The sequence below is a fragment of the Bombina bombina genome, chromosome 6 (assembly GCF_027579735.1).
Source record: "Bombina bombina isolate aBomBom1 chromosome 6, aBomBom1.pri, whole genome shotgun sequence".
NCBI classification, from domain to species: Eukaryota; Metazoa; Chordata; class Amphibia; order Anura; family Bombinatoridae; genus Bombina; species Bombina bombina.
In genome coordinates this window covers 521,661,887-521,677,912 of record NC_069504.1, presented here as the reverse complement: position 1 = coordinate 521,677,912, position 16,026 = coordinate 521,661,887, and the positions used below count along the sequence as shown (strand labels likewise).

Genomic DNA, 16,026 nt, shown 5'->3' with positions numbered 1-16,026 from the left:
GAGAGAGAGGAGAAAAAGAGAGAGAGGAAAAAGAAGAGAGAGGAGAAAAAGAGAGAGAGAGAAAAAAGAAAAAGAGAGAGAGAAAAAGAGAGAGAGAAAGAGGAGAGAGAAAAGAGAGAGAGAAAAAGAGAGGAGAAGAAAAAGGAGAGAGAGAAAAGAGAGAGAGAAAAGAAAAAGAGAAAAAGAAAAGAGAGAAAAGAAAAAGAGTAGGAGGAAAAAGGGGGAAAAAAAAGAAGAGAAAAAGAGAGAAGAGAGAGAGAGAGAGAGAGAGAGAGAGAGAAAAGAGAGAGAGAAAAAGAGAGAGAGAGAAAAAGAGAGAGAGAAAAGAGAGAGAGAAAAAGAGAGAGAGTGAAAGAGAAAAAGAGAGAGAAAAGAGAGAGAAAAAGAGAGAGAGAGAGAGAGAGGAGAGAGAGATAGAGAGAGGAGAGAGGAGAGAGAGAGAAGAGTGAGAGGAGAGGGAGAGAGAGAGAGAGAGAGAAGAGAGAGAGAGAGAGAGAGAGAGAGAGAGAGAGAGAGAGAGAGAGAGAGAGAGAGAGAGAGAGAGAGAGAAAGAGAAAGAAAGAGAAAGAAAGAAAGAGAAAGAAAGAGAAAGAAAGAGAAAGAAAGAGAAAGAAAGAGAAAGAAAGAGAAAGAAAGAGAAAGAAAGAGAAAGAAAGAGAAAGAAAGAAAGCAAATGTGAGTACTCACTTTTGTTGCCAACTATTTAGACATTAATGGCTGTGTGTTGAGTTATTTTGAGGGGACAGCAAATTTACACTTATACAGGCTGTACACTCACTACTTTACATTGTAGCAAAGTGTCATTTCTTCAGTGTTGTCACATGAAAAGATAATAAAATGTTTACAAAGATGTGAGGGGTGTGCTCACTTTTGTGGGATACTGTATACATACAAACCCAGAACTTTTTTTTCACTTATAATTACATTTTTTTGTCAAAATTTCTCTGCAGGTCATTTTGAAATTAAATACAATTTTAAATTAGGCAGTTATACTAAAGTACCAGATCAATTGCAATATACTTAATAACTGTAGAATAAAGCACATTTTAAAGTTTTATGTATTATATTGGAGCAGTTAAAAATAGGCAGTCGTCAATCAATGTGTTGCTGATTTGCAGTGCTACCCCAAACTTGATTGCTCTCTTCAAACAGTGATTTGCTGTGGCTGCACTGTGCTGAGGAAAATATACAGAATGCAGCCAGAGCAAAGCGCTGTTGTGAAGCAGCACTGCAAAGAGAAAGTGCTAATGGTTCCCTCATGTGTCCCATTTTTTCTGCAGACATGCTGCATTTTCTGTGATGACATCTCAGATCACAGCATGTTCTGCCTTGGGGTATACATACATACACATATTTTTGGTCATTTACTATGGGTGTGTGATACGGGGGGGGGGATTCAGAATTTAAAATATTTTTTAAACATACATTTTGCATTTGAAAATGCATTTAACTGTTCAAAAACCTTCAAGTACACATTTCTGCTTTTTTACTAAAGCACCTTGATAAATATAAGATGCTAATTTAAAGACAAAAAGACGTGTACAGGCAAAATGTACACAAAGTTACACCAAAAGTTTCCACTCTCGCAAAATTCGCCAATAATCTTTAAAGTCTTAAAAAACATAAAATATCTGAAATGAGCTGCCTATTACATGTAGGGTCTTTCCACATTAGTCATGTTTTCCTGTACAGTAGCTTATAAGTTACACATGCAGCAGGTTATGCAGTGCACAGCATACTTTGCTGCAGGGGTCAAGTTGGACTGGAATGCATGGGAACAGAGTTCCTACACTATCTTTGCTGGAGGAACTACGCTCCCTCTGGACAGAGAACAGAATCACTTAAAAAAAAGAAACACTGCTGCCGCTAGTGGGAGGAGCTGGACCACAGTCTGGTTAGAGGGATAGTGAGTTCCTCTAGTAATGGGCAGTAACACTTCCTACAATACACTAAATGTAAGACTGTCAGCAGTCCTGCTGTGTTATCACCCCTGTAATGAATATTATCTTTATTATCTTGTATTACACATGGTGCTTACATTTCTGTGTGGCTTGCTCTGGGGTTATTTAGCTCCCCTCAGTAGAAATAGAATTATTGCACCTTAAGTGGGTGAGACTCTGTGACAGAGGAGGATTATCAGGCCCAAAAGGCAACCATTCAACGCTTCATTGGATTTAATTTGCTTTCATTAACCAAAGTCTATAGATAATATACATATAAATAGTGTGTATATGTATATATATATATATATATATATATATATATATATATATATATATATATATATATATATATATATATATATATATATATATATATATGTTTTTGACCCCTGTTTTGCTGCATGTGTAAGTTGTATTGCTGTCTAAGAAAACATGGTGGTTGTCGCTCTGACAAATTCAACCATCGTTACAGGGGTCTTTGTTGTGTTTTTTTCTGTTTGGTAAACCAATCTCACTATTGGTGAATTTGTAGCAACTAGCAGCAAACATACAGTTTGCAGAACAGTAACTTTAGTGAAACTAGCTGGTTTTATGCCCATTCCTACACACAGGAGGGAATGTGAGGTGACATGATAACCCAAGTAAAATGGCAGCAGTATCACCAAGTGCTGTGACACTAATATGATGCCTTCTGGTGCGCCCACCTTGAGGAGTGATCAGTGCTGCTGCTGGGCTAGATGGAGCCTTTGTGTGACTGATGCAACATTTTAAGAACCCGTTTTGCTTTTTTGTTGTTGTCTTGATAAAAAAAAAATTGCAGCATCATGGGATACAGATATTGCATAACTTCATATTGCATCATGTGATTAATAACATAGTAAAGAGCAGTATGGGAGTCATTATTTCCTAAATATTTCAAACAAACATTTTATTGTTCCACCTTTAGCATTGGTTCACCTTCCGATAACAGCAACATTTATGATTTTATACTTTTATGGTTCATTTAATAATTAAAAGTCAGGAATGAGAACAATAATTATTTCTATCATTATTCACCATCTTGCAATGTATGCAGAAAATAAGTAGGTATAAAATATCCAACCATACAAATATTACCTACATTTAAAATTACACAAAATTCTAATTTCCCAGAGGGGTGGCTTCACCTATTTTGACAATGTGAGCATGTTCCTACCCATAAATCTTAAAAAAAAAAAAAAAAGAAAAAAACATAAAACAGTTGTAACGAAAGTCATGCTATAAAGAACGTCACAACATTTCACCCATTTTAACATTTTCCCCAGTTATCCTATTGCTTTTGATTCTTTTTTTTATTTTTTATTTTACTTAGTTCATACAAACCAAACATCGATCTATCACTTCATAGCTATAAGGATATAAAACCACCATATTTGAATAATGAAATCTCACTCTTTCAAATGTTGGGTAATATGATATATTATTATCGTGAGGCCGGGGGGGTAATAAAGGCCTCTTAAAAAGTATTAAACTCCCATAATTAGAATCAAAGTCAAGACGTACTTCTCATTGGTATGACAAGCAGCTGGAACAGGATCACTCATTTGCAAGAGCAGGATTGCTGCTTTTAAATAAAGGGTCTCAGATTCATGTATGTATTGTGGAGGGCAACATAAGGGATACCCCTCATCCCTAATGTTTGCATATGCTTATGGTTCTGACAGGGGATCACAGTGATCAGCAGATAACCACCTACACGTGACCCCTCTCTTCAAAAAGAGCAACTTTGCCTCTTTAAAAATGAGGTGTCACTTGCCCAGTTGTAGACCATATTTTGGGTGCAAGGGGCCCCTTTTATAGCCCAGAGGACTGTATACAGGTGATAACATTTATATGTCAATTACCTGATATTTAAAGGGGCATGACACCTCATTTGATTATGGGCAATCCCCTCTTTCATATGAAGGATATTGTGTGCATTTTTGTTGCATGCTGTATTTAGTGGATAGGTTCATATTTGGTGCCACAGGTGATCATACCATAGCATTTTAAATGCTGCTGCGGGTATTTGCTGTTTATACAGCAATTACCTGCAATTTACAGGGTCATGTGACCACTCCAAATCCCTCTCCAACAACCTTCAGCAGGTAGTCCCTCCCCTTGCGACATCACCACGGGCACTGATAGTGATGTCACAGCCTGCAGGAAAGAGACAGCAATGGGGGAAAGACTGCAGTCTCCTGCAGGGTTAGACTTGTGAAGTCTGCAGCTTGCATTTCCAATTCTCACAGTGTTAATTTACAGGAAACATGGGCACATAAATAATGAAGGCATATTGTAACATTTTTTACAATAAATACATTGTTTATAAGCATATTTTTGATATTACAATTACAAACCGTTTATGTCCCTTTAAGTCTACAGGAAACATCTGATTTAAAGCAATAGGAAATAGCTACATACAGGAGAGACATAACTGTTCCTTTGTGTTCTATCCATCACACTTATGTTAATAAATTTGAGTTGTCATAAGAAATCAATAAAAAAAAAATTAAAAAAAATAAACATAATTTGTATTGATAGTTATGTTACAGGTATGTTTAGGGTACACTGTGAGGACTTTGTGAAAGGTCAGAGCGTCTATAAAAGTGGGAACCTCTCACTTACAATATACTAGAAGTGACAAACAGTTCTGTCAATGCTGTCAAAGAAACAGTCAAGTCAAAATTAAACTTTAAATAAATTTATTATATCCTAATTAGAGCCCAGGTGAAATAATCAGCTGATGGGTGAGCTGATTATTTCACCTGTGTTCTAGTTAAAGGGACATGAAACCCAAATTTTTTTCTTTCCTGATTCAGATAAAGAACACAATTTTAAACATTCCAATTTACTTCTATTAAATAATTTGCTTCATTCTTCAGATATCCTTTGTTGAAGAAATAACAAGGCACATGGGTGAGCCAATCACAAGAGGCATCTATGTGCAGCCACCAATCAGCAGCTACTGAGCCTATTTAGATATGCTTTTCAACAAAGGATATCAAGAGAATGAAGCAAATTATAAACACAGAAATAAAATGAAGTTGTTGAAAATTGTATTTTTTTATCTGAACAATGAAAGAAAGAAAAAAAACTTGGGATCCATGTACATTTAAGATATAATGAATATATGGCCTGTTAAGGGTCATGAGGACTAGAAATGAGAAACATTGTGCTAAACTGTGCATCTTGATTACACGTGCCAGTTTGCTTAACCCTTATTTGTCTAAATCAGAACTGTAAAAAAATAAGTAAAAATTTAAATCATACAATTGTTCATGTGATTGCATGATTTTAATGAGTGGATTGGGTCGGGGGGGGTGCCTATGATGCTAGGCACGCCCTCTAGCTCACAATCCCATTTACGAAGCGGCTATGACTTCAGGACAGCCAAATGGCTGTGACGTTCCATGCCTTACTAACGATGCTAAAGCCCAGTGCAGTTAGGACAGCATGGAATGTCCCAACGGCGGGAAAGGGTTAAATTGACACAGCCATTAAAAAAAAAAAAAACATTTTTTTTTGTTCTGAGATATAGTTGACATGAAATGCATTTGACAATCTTGATATTTTTTATTGTACTAAAACTATAGCACTAGGAAACATTTTCATTATTAGAATAAAACATAAAAGTTACATTTTTTGTAATTATATAAAAAATGTGTTTTAAATGTTTTTTGCTCTAAGCTAGTTCCATAAGGCCCTTGACATGATTTAATCCTCAGTCTTTATTCTGCGCAACACCATCACCTGAGGGTTTGACACTGCTTGAGACTCACTTCATTAAAGAATCCTGGTATGTAACACTGAGCACCATAAAATTCAATAATTTATCCTTTTACTAAGTAGAAATGTATTACTGAACTTCAAATACAACATATAGTCACCACAGTTTTAGTTAAATTAGCCAGAAAACATATAATTATCTGAATCTGTATACCTCATCTGTACCTTGTCCCCTCAGATACCCTTAAAAAAAAAAAAAAAAAAAAATAGATGTTCAGTTTTGTAATGTGATTGCTTGTCAGTGAATAACATCTACCTCTCTTTCACTAACTCTACATGTCCTTTGCACGACTTGCACAAACCATCTTTACAAACGCAGTATAAACATCTCATTGATTGCCAACCAGGGTTACTTAAAGGGGCACATAAACAGTCCTAAGTCCAGTGGGTTCTAAGGAGTGCCGAGTACACATGTATTATTGCAGCAGCCCCGCTCATTTATAATAGTGCCAATTGCCATACACATACAAGGCAGTCCCTTTTTATATTAGCTCTACCCAGGACAAATACAGCAAGCAAAAGTAATTGGTAGAAAATTGTGATCCTGACCAGTACCACCTTTCAACCCTAATACACTATATTGCCAAAAGTGGACACCCCTACTAATTGAGTACAGGTGTTTCAGCCACAGCCATTGCTAACAGGTACATAACATCTCTATAAATAAACATTGGCAGCTTAATGGATTGTACTGAAGAGCTCAGTGACTTTAAACATGGCACTGTCATAGGATACCACATTTGCCACATCAGTTTGTGAAATTTAAACTTTAATTGCTAATATTGTGAATTAGAATCTTCTAAGAGCAACAATAGCCCAACCACAAGGTGGTAGGCCACATACACAAGCCTGACATTAAAACCGGCAAAACGAAGCGTCTGCTTGAGTGGTGTAAAGCGCCACCACTGGTCTCAAGAGCAGTGGAACAATTCTCTGGAGTGATGAATCACACTTCCCTATCCACGAGTGTGATGGAAAAATCTGGGTGTGGCAGATGCCACGAGAAAGCTGCCTACCAGCGATCCAGACCTTCTCATCCAATATCAGTGCCTGACCTCACAAAAGCTTTTTTTTGGCTGATCGGGCACAAATTCCAAGACACACTACAAAATTCTTGTGGAAAGCAAGAGGGGGGACAGCTCCACATTAATGCCCATGGTTTTGTAATAGGATGTCCAACACTCATATTAGGTGTGATGGTCATGTGTTCACATACTGTAGGTCATGTAGCTTATGTAACACTGCTGTAATCCCTGAGAGCATCACTGGGTTTTAAGGTCTAGGTCCCCCCTGGTCTGAGTCCTCAAAAACATTTAAATGGACATTAAAAAAAAAATTAAATAAAAAGTGCAGTTTTTGACTAGCAGCTGCCTGTGCTGGCTCAGGAGCTGTTGTTGCCATAGGTTGAACTCCCCATGTACTTTTGTATATAAACCAGGGAGCGTGTGCTAGAGAACTACCTTTTCTTTATATATAAACCACTAAGCAAACAGGGAGCAGGCTTTAAAATAAGTTTTTTTTCCATTATTGTCCCTTTAGATGAAACTGTATATATAGGACCCAGGGGGTAAAACGTAATAATGGAATCGTATGATGTAAACAGACATTATTTGCTGCTCAGGAGTCAAGAAGGGAGGACGCAGGCTAAACCTCCAAGGACCGCATGCAGCTCCTAGGCTGCTAGTTAGCTGCCGGATATATGGTGTAAAAACAAATAATATGTAATGCCAATGCTTCAGCATTTAAAGAACTTGCGTTTTCCTATGAATTTCCAATCCAATATACAAGTGAAAAACTGATTGCATTAGCTACTTACTCATGGTAACTCAGTGTTAAACACGTGCTCTTTGTGTGCTAAGGTCTTAAAGGGACCTGAAAACCCCACTTTTTTCCTTTTCATGATTCAGGTAGAGAGAATACAATTTTAAACAAACTTTCTAATTTACTTTGATTAAGGAAAAGCACCAATGCACTAATGGGAACTAGCTGAACAAATAAACTAAGGATAACATGCATTTCGGTGCAACCACCAATCAGCAGCTAGCTCCCAATAGTGCACTGCTGAGCCTACTTAGCTATACTTTTCAACAAAGGATACCAAGAAACCAAAACAAAATTAGATCAAAGACGTAAATTAGAAAGTTATTTAAAACTGCTTTGGCTATCTGAATCATAAAAACAATTGGGGTTTATGGCCCTTTAAGGTTATGCTTCACATATTTGTTCCTTATATGAGTTGTGACAATTTAATAATACAGACAATTGTAGGTAAATCAGCAAGATTTGGACGCAACAATACCACCTTCCATAGCTTTTTCTGTGTAACTGTGTATGATGCACATTTATAGTAGAATGTTCACTTGATCTACACATGAGACCCAAAGCTACTAAAGTATGATTTTATAGTAGAGCTTTCTACTACTCCTTTACATTTCCGATTTTGCAACACACAGTCACTCGGCCATGCAGCGGACAGATGGTTAGCAAGCAGCATGTCCCTCTAGTATCCATTCAGATTGTGATTTGGGTGTAGGTTAAAAGGAATAATACAATTCTTGTATTGGTGCTAGCACATTTTATTATTGCATTTTTGCTTGCAAAGAAATGTCTTCAATCCCCATAGAGATTAAACACATAATTAAATAGGAAATGAACTGCTTTTCTTGAGCTGAACATAGACATCTCAGCAGCTGCATTCACCCTCAAACAATTAGTGTGGTCTTGACCAGAGCTGACTTTACCTAGGAGTTTAACCACTTTGTTGGATGCAATAATAAAATACTCATAATACAGTGTTTTATTGTTGCCATTTTATGTGCATTTGAAGATATACAAAACCCTTTTTTTTTTCTTTCATGATTAAGATAGAACATGCAATATTAAGCAATTTTCTAATTGCTCCCATTCTTGACTTTATTCTCTTGGTATCTTTATTTGAAAAAGAAGGAATGTAAGCTTAGGAGCTGGACCATTTTTGGTTCAAAAGAAAAAGAATAGTTAATAATTATATCAATCAACCCACTTAAACATAATAATGGGAATGCTCCATATATATTAAATGAGTGGGGGGTGCTCAATGCCAAAACATATATGGATGACAACAAAACGCAAGAAATAGAGGCGCATAAAGTGCACTCACTTATAGAAATACAAAGGAAGGATACAATGTCTCACGTTAATTAATAAAACATAACCTTTATAATACAAATAGAATTAAATAAAAAAATATATTATAGTAAAATTCTAAGAGTCCAAAACAGATAGAATCCAAACAGCACACAAGTCACAAAATATAACAAATTCCACAATCAAGATAAGATGACAGAGATACAGTCATGGAGCAATCAGCAACGGTTGCCCCATTATGTCAGTTCCACCAAAAAAAACATTAAATAAAAAGAGGACACAGTCCCCCAATCTATAAATAAAGGTAGAACTCACACAATTATTTAAACTGGTTGGGTCCGTGCATCCATACACTGAAAAAATATTCTCTGACACCAAAATTTCAATTAGAAAAACAAACAAATGTGCTGAGAGAATTCAGGAGATATGCCTGATGTACATTTTGCCGTTAGGCTTTCGCCTTTGAGAAATGATTCAGAAAGAGAATACAATTTTAAACTGCTTTCCAATTTACTTCTATTTTCTAATTTGTTTCATTCTTTTGGTATCTTCAGTTAAAGAAGCCGCAATGCATTACTGGAAGCTAGTTGTACACAAGAATGTCCCTTTAATAAATGTATAGTACTAGAGATGATTTGTAGAAGATTTCCTGAGGTAAATGGAAAAAATAATATATGCACCGTCTTTAAATGCAAAATATAACATTTTGTAAAGCTGTTGTGGGTGAATTAATGCAGTGGTTCAGAAACTAAAAGCACAGACTGCTCCAGCTCAGAGGAATGCTGTAACTAAAGATAACAATGTCTGACTCCTCTAATATTGTATTTATAAGCAACTGTTTGTCTCTTGTCACCATACAGAATGAAAGGCACAAGCACATTAGAATTGTTCCTAGGACATTTGGAGGACAACACACAACATTTTGCTGTCATTCAATTTAAAATGTTCTTATCTATCTCAATCTCTTTAGTGATAGTCTATATAGAAGATCAGGCAAAAGTATGGCAGAAAAGAGGTAAAAATAACTGTGACAAGGAATACTAAGGTTAAGTCTGCAGAAACTAAACAATAGATTTTTCTATTAGAGAAAATCAAGAGGTGGCAAAGACTCATAATAAGTATGCCTAGAAGTGTTTAACCCTTTCACTACCAGAGAAGCCAACAAAATATTGTATTCACTTATCACTGTTATTACCTTGGATTCAAAGCCGTATGTGGACAGCCTATTCTAAAACAGCAAACCATCCACAATTTTGCTACCAAATTATCTTGCACGTAAATAACACTATTAGCATGTCTGTTATGTTGCTTAGGTGTGGTAATAATAATAATAATAATAATAATAATAATAATAATAATAATATTATTATTAAGTTAGGCCTAGACTAGAGCTAAAACAAAATATATATTATATATTTTATTTATTATTATATATAAAATATATAATATATATTTTGTTTTATATATTACATACATTATTTTTTTTAATTATTTTTTTAACCATCTCCATCATCTAAATGCTTAATGTTTCTATCATGCATATGAGAGTTGCAGATAAAACTTGTTAAAATGTTCTTCTGCATGAAAAAGATTAGGTAAAAGCTGTTTAAAATTAAAGGAATATGAAACCCAATTTTTTTATTGCGTGATCCAGATAGAAAGTTGCTTAAAATTGCATACTCCAAATTACTCCTCATCAATTTTAATTTGTTCTCTTGGTATCTTTATTTGATATAGCAGGAATGTAAATCTTAGGAGACAGACAATTTTTGATTCAGCACCCTGGGGGTAGCGCTACATTTAGCCACCAATCAGCAAGTGCTACCCATGTGCGGAACCAAAAATTAATAATAGGAGTAAACTAGAAAGTTGCTTAAAATTGCATGCTCTATCTGAATCATGAAAGAAAAAAATGTAGGTTTTATATCCCTTTAAAGTGAAACACACCAGAAGTAGTAACTAATATTTCAGTAACAATTGCTCAGTGGATGACAGGGACAACTATTACAGAAAATGTTGGAATTTCTCTCAACACTAGAAAATGCTTCTTTTCAAAACAACAAAGCACTGTAAAACATTTCTAAACACCTTTTTTTTTTGGAATTGGAATTTACTAAGTAACATGCCCCTTTAACTTTAGTTGCTCCCACCATCAATATTACTGTGAAGATGATAAAGGGAACACGTTATTTCTGCAGAAAACAATGCATTCACTGTAATAATGTTGTTGCAATATTTTGGTGGCCACAAACTTTACAGTGGTATTGCTGCCTTGCAAAAATATTGACAAAAACTCAGTTATTAACATTTTAAAACAAATATGTGGGTACCAAACAAATTAATTTATACATTACATCATACTTAAAGGGACACTGAACCCAAATTTTTTTCTTTTGTAATTCAGAAAGAGCATGCAATTTTAAGCAACTTTCTAATTTACTCCTATTATCAATTTGTATTCGTTCTCTTGCTATCTTTATTTGAAAAAGAAGGCATCTAAGCTTTTTTTTGGGTTCAGTACTCTGGACAGAACTTTTTTATTGGTGGATGAATTTATCCACCAATCAGCAAGGACAACCCAGGTTGATCACCAAAAATGGTCCGGCATCTAAACTTACATTCTTGTATTTCAAATAAAGATACCAAGAGAATGAAGAAAATTTGATAATAGGAGTAAATTAGAAAGTTGCTTAAAATGTCATGCTTAATCTGAATCACGAAATAAAAATTCTGGGTACAGTGTCCCTTTAACCACACAGCTTTCTGTTTGCTCAATTGTTTTATGACAGAAAAATTCTGTCATATGTCCTTAAGAGATTAAAGAAAAAGCTTAATAATGTATTTGTATACAAAAATCATCATGATAGACTAATTTTAGTTTTAGTATATAAGAAAAAAAATATTGATAAACTTTTATTTTGAGTGAGAATCCACTCATAACCCTGCACTAATATGCATATTATCAGCATTAAAGCAATAGCTTCTAAGATTTCAAAACCCATGGCAGTATCTAAATGCTACAGGGCAGTTGAGCCTCAAATTGTCACAAACAATTTTATTTGTTGCCATACTTATAGTTGTTTCTTATCAAATGCAGAAAGCTGCTTTCCAGTCAAGTTTAAATTGTTATTAACTCCTCAACTGCCAGGGAACATTGCATCTCCCTCTGGTAACCAATGGTTTAATAGCTGCAACATTCATAGGTTGCCATGGTATCTGCTGACACCAATAATTTCAACATAGCAAAAGACTACAGTTTCTGTAAAACTGAACACAAATACATTTGACAAAATATAAGATTCTAAGGCATTTATCTTGGAGTAAAATGTTATAGATGTAGAAATGGCAAAATTAGCAATGGCATCAGGAGATCTATTTAACACGTTACAATTATGAAACATATTTAAAATAAAAGTTGAAATCCAGAAATATGGAACACTTGAAAGGTCATTTCACATCACCTCCTGGCACTTCGAATTCTAAATAATTTCCAGATATAATAGAAAGGAACAGGGAAATGTTATATCGAACATTGAAGCCATTTATACATTTTTAGTAGCCAGTATCTATTGCGGGGGTATAATGTTTCTGTATACCTAGAATAAACTACAAATTTGGAGCCATGAGCAAATTTCTACAGCCAATTCGTACTTTACTTCAAATGTTGTTAAATTATGAGTGTTCTCAGACAATAATCTGCGGTTTTTAAATTATTTCAATCATAAATTGGTAATTGTATTATTTTGAGCATTATTACAAGATATAGGGTTAAGGGGTCTTGAGAAAACAAATGAAATTGAGTAAAAAAAAAAAAAAAAGTTAGGAGAGAAAGATCACATACGAAATATGAAGAAAAATAATCTAGTTTGCAGAAATGTGTTTAATTCAAAGGGCTAATCCCACCCAGCATGTTGCTGTCTATTTCTATGTGATTTATATGTATCAGCTGGGAAACTTCTCCTAGCCATGTGCAACGTATCAGCTGGGAGCTGCGAGGCTGGCAGATAAGGAGATAGAATTTGTCTGGAATAATGTCAGGGGGACCTGAATATAAACATACAATGCTTTGCATATTACAACAGAACGAAGACATATGGAACTGAATAGGAAGCAGCCTAACAAGTGCGAGCTGATCCTGTCATACATACCCCATTTTTGCTTCTTGGGTATCAGCTTCCTTCTCTCCCAGGCAAGCAGGTTGTCTTTTATCTCCCTTGTAGGGACTGCCCAGTACCTCATACATGTGATGTGTCTACTTGTATCAGCTGTTAGTAAGTCCTCATTGTCAGCCCGCACAACGCTGTAAATAAACAGGAGAACCACGGAAGGCGAGTTGCTGAATTCCCTGCTATCTGGTCCTCCTTTATTGCTTCATAACTCCCAGGCTGCAGCAGCTCACTCCCGTTCAGGGTTAGCAGAGCAGTGACCCCTGCCTGCAGGTTATGTGTCTGGGCTCCCAATGGATCGCGGTCCTTGCCTACAGGAGTGTGTGGGAAGTGCGCTCCAGGACTTGCAGCGGTGACACGGAGCAGATCCCACCTGCTTCCAGTAGCAGCAGCCTCCCACATAGACGAGGGGCGGGCTGGGCCAGTTGTGCCCACGCCTACGTCTGCCTCGCTACATTGCAATTAGCTAGTTTAGGTGATGATACTCTTCTAGGTATCCGGTCATTTCCAGAGAGTGATCGTATTAGTTATTCACTGCTTCATTAATAAATCAACGTTGTTTGCTGGTGCATTGTGCATGTTTATATATTTTCCAAATTATGTGTTATTTTTTTTTTAATTACTCTTGTTTTTCAGGTATGTGTGGGCATCGAGTTGAGGAGTGGATCAATTTATTCAAATTAAAAAAATTTTGAAGGAAGAAAACAACTTTAAAGGGGTATAAAACTTAAAGTGACACTAAACCCAAATATTTTCTGTCATGATTCAGATCAAAAATAAGGAAAATGTTGCCCTGCGCTAAGGAAAAGGCACCAATAGACCAAGGGAAAAAATGGAGACCCCTATCTCCACAACCAAAAACAGAAAATTTGTATTTTGAAAATCGTGTCCCAGATGGAACCAAATATTTCAAAAGACCTTGGCGCTGCAAAACATTGCAGCTGAAACTAGTGATTGGATAAACCGTGACAATAGTCAAATGTTTAAAATATGAAACCTTTGGCCTCAGTAATGAGATAACTTGTTTTAAAAGAATACAATGTGAATTTATTTATACAATATTAAACATAAATTAAAAAAGCTGATCAGCAAAAGAGCAATAAAATAATTGTAGCAATTAAATAGTAAGAATGTAACAATCAAACTAACTTGACACAATATAGCAACACACAATATGGCACTATAGCAAATGTCAGTGTAGCATCAAAAATAACAAAACAACCCTGGAGCTGATATGCGAAACAAATGTTGAAGGTCCGGAATAAGAGTGAGCGGTCGAGATCCCCAGCTGATTCCTTGAGAAGCAGAGTGAGGCTGGAACGACAAACGGATCCAAATCATACACAGGCAGAAAACCAAACAAAAGGTGTTCACTTTTACTTACACCGTGTCTTGGTTGCTGCTGCGCCGATGGATCCCTTTTAGCAAGCTGTAGCAGAGCCGGATAAGCCTTTGGAACAATACCGGATTTTTCAAAGATACTCCGCTGAAAGTTGCAGTTAACACAGAAGCCGGTCTGTGTAGGTAATGTTACGTCAGGTGGCGTGGAGTAGGAGGAGCAACGCGTTTCAGCCCGGTCAGGGCCTTTGTCAAGCTCCAGAAAGGTGTAATACAGGGCTTTTTAAACCTGTATTAGCTGTGCTCATTGGTTGGATATCGCAAATGGGAGTGCCCTTAATAGATGCAAATATTAATCATTTGGTGTAATACTGATATCAGTTTTGTCTTTTGGGTAGCTGAGGTTCATTCTTAATCCCTCTTGCAGGAAATAGGAAAACTGCTGGCCGGCGCAGCAGCAACCAAGACACGGTGTAAGTAAAAGTGAACACCTTTTGTTTGGTTTTCTGCCTGTGTATGATTTGGATCCGTTTGTCGTTCCAGCCTCACTCTGCTTCTCAAGGAATCAGCTGGGGATCTCGACCGCTCACTCTTATTCCGGACCTTCAACATTTGTTTCGCATATCAGCTCCAGGGTTGTTTTGTTATTTTTGATGCTACACTGACATTTGCTATAGTGCCATATTGTGTGTTGCTATATTGTGTCAAGTTAGTTTGATTGTTACATTCTTACTATTTAATTGCTACAATTATTTTATTGCTCTTTTGCTGATCAGCTTTTTTAATTTATGTTTAATATTGTATAAATAAATTCACATGATTCAGATCAGCAATTTAAAGCAACTTTCTAATTGACTCCTTTTATAAATTTTTCATCTTTATGTTGCTAACGTTATTTAAAAAGCAGGAATGGCCTATTTTTTGGTTGAGAACCTTGGCTATGCTTTCTTATTGGTTTGCTAAATGTAGCCACCAATTAGCAAGTGCTATCCAGGGTCCTGAACCTAAAATAGGCTGGCTCCTAAGCTTTAAATTCCTGCTTTTTAAATAAAGATAGCAAGAGAACGAATACAAATTTATCGTAGGAGTAAGTTAGAAAAAAAATTGCATGCTCTATCTGAATCATAAAAGAAAACAAATGGGTTTAGAATCCCTTTAAAGGGAGACAACCCAAATTTTTATTTCATGATTCAGATAGAGCATGCAATTTTAAGCAACTTTCTAATTTACTTCTATTATAGAAAAAAATACATTCTGCACCTGGGTAGTGCTTGCTGATTGGTGGCTACATTTAGAAAAAAATTGGGAGACATATTTTGACTTTCATGACCCTGTTAGTAAGAGGTGGATTTCATGTCCTAAACAAAATGCTCAGTTGTAATTGCAAAAATATTATTACATTTAAAACACACATTCCAGAGCCATCTCACAAGGGTGTTCCTGTTGCATTGGGCAGTCAAGTGGATGACCCTTTTGGTTGTATTCCACTCCATTTTATGATGTATCCAAAATTTGTAGACAGATACCGGGACAAAATAATGTAATGCCCCTTATAAAGAAAGGGACTTCAGCACTTAGAAAATTAAATTTTTTATTAAGTCTATTGACTACTATCACTCACAATATATTTAGATTCAGTCAGACAT

General features: G+C 35.9%; 1 protein-coding gene across 1 annotated transcript in view; it reads right to left on the bottom strand.

Annotated features, from left to right (window-relative positions):
- The window catches only part of HOMER2 (homer scaffold protein 2), a 627,175-nt gene extending 613,746 nt beyond the window's left edge, over positions 1-13,429 (bottom strand). Inside the window, exon 1 of the mRNA XM_053717425.1 lies at positions 13,025-13,429. Coding sequence (XP_053573400.1) covers positions 13,025-13,119 — 95 coding nt within the window. The 5' untranslated portion in view covers positions 13,120-13,429. The remainder of the gene's footprint in view (positions 1-13,024) is intronic.
- Between the last annotated feature and the right edge of the window lie 2,597 nt (positions 13,430-16,026).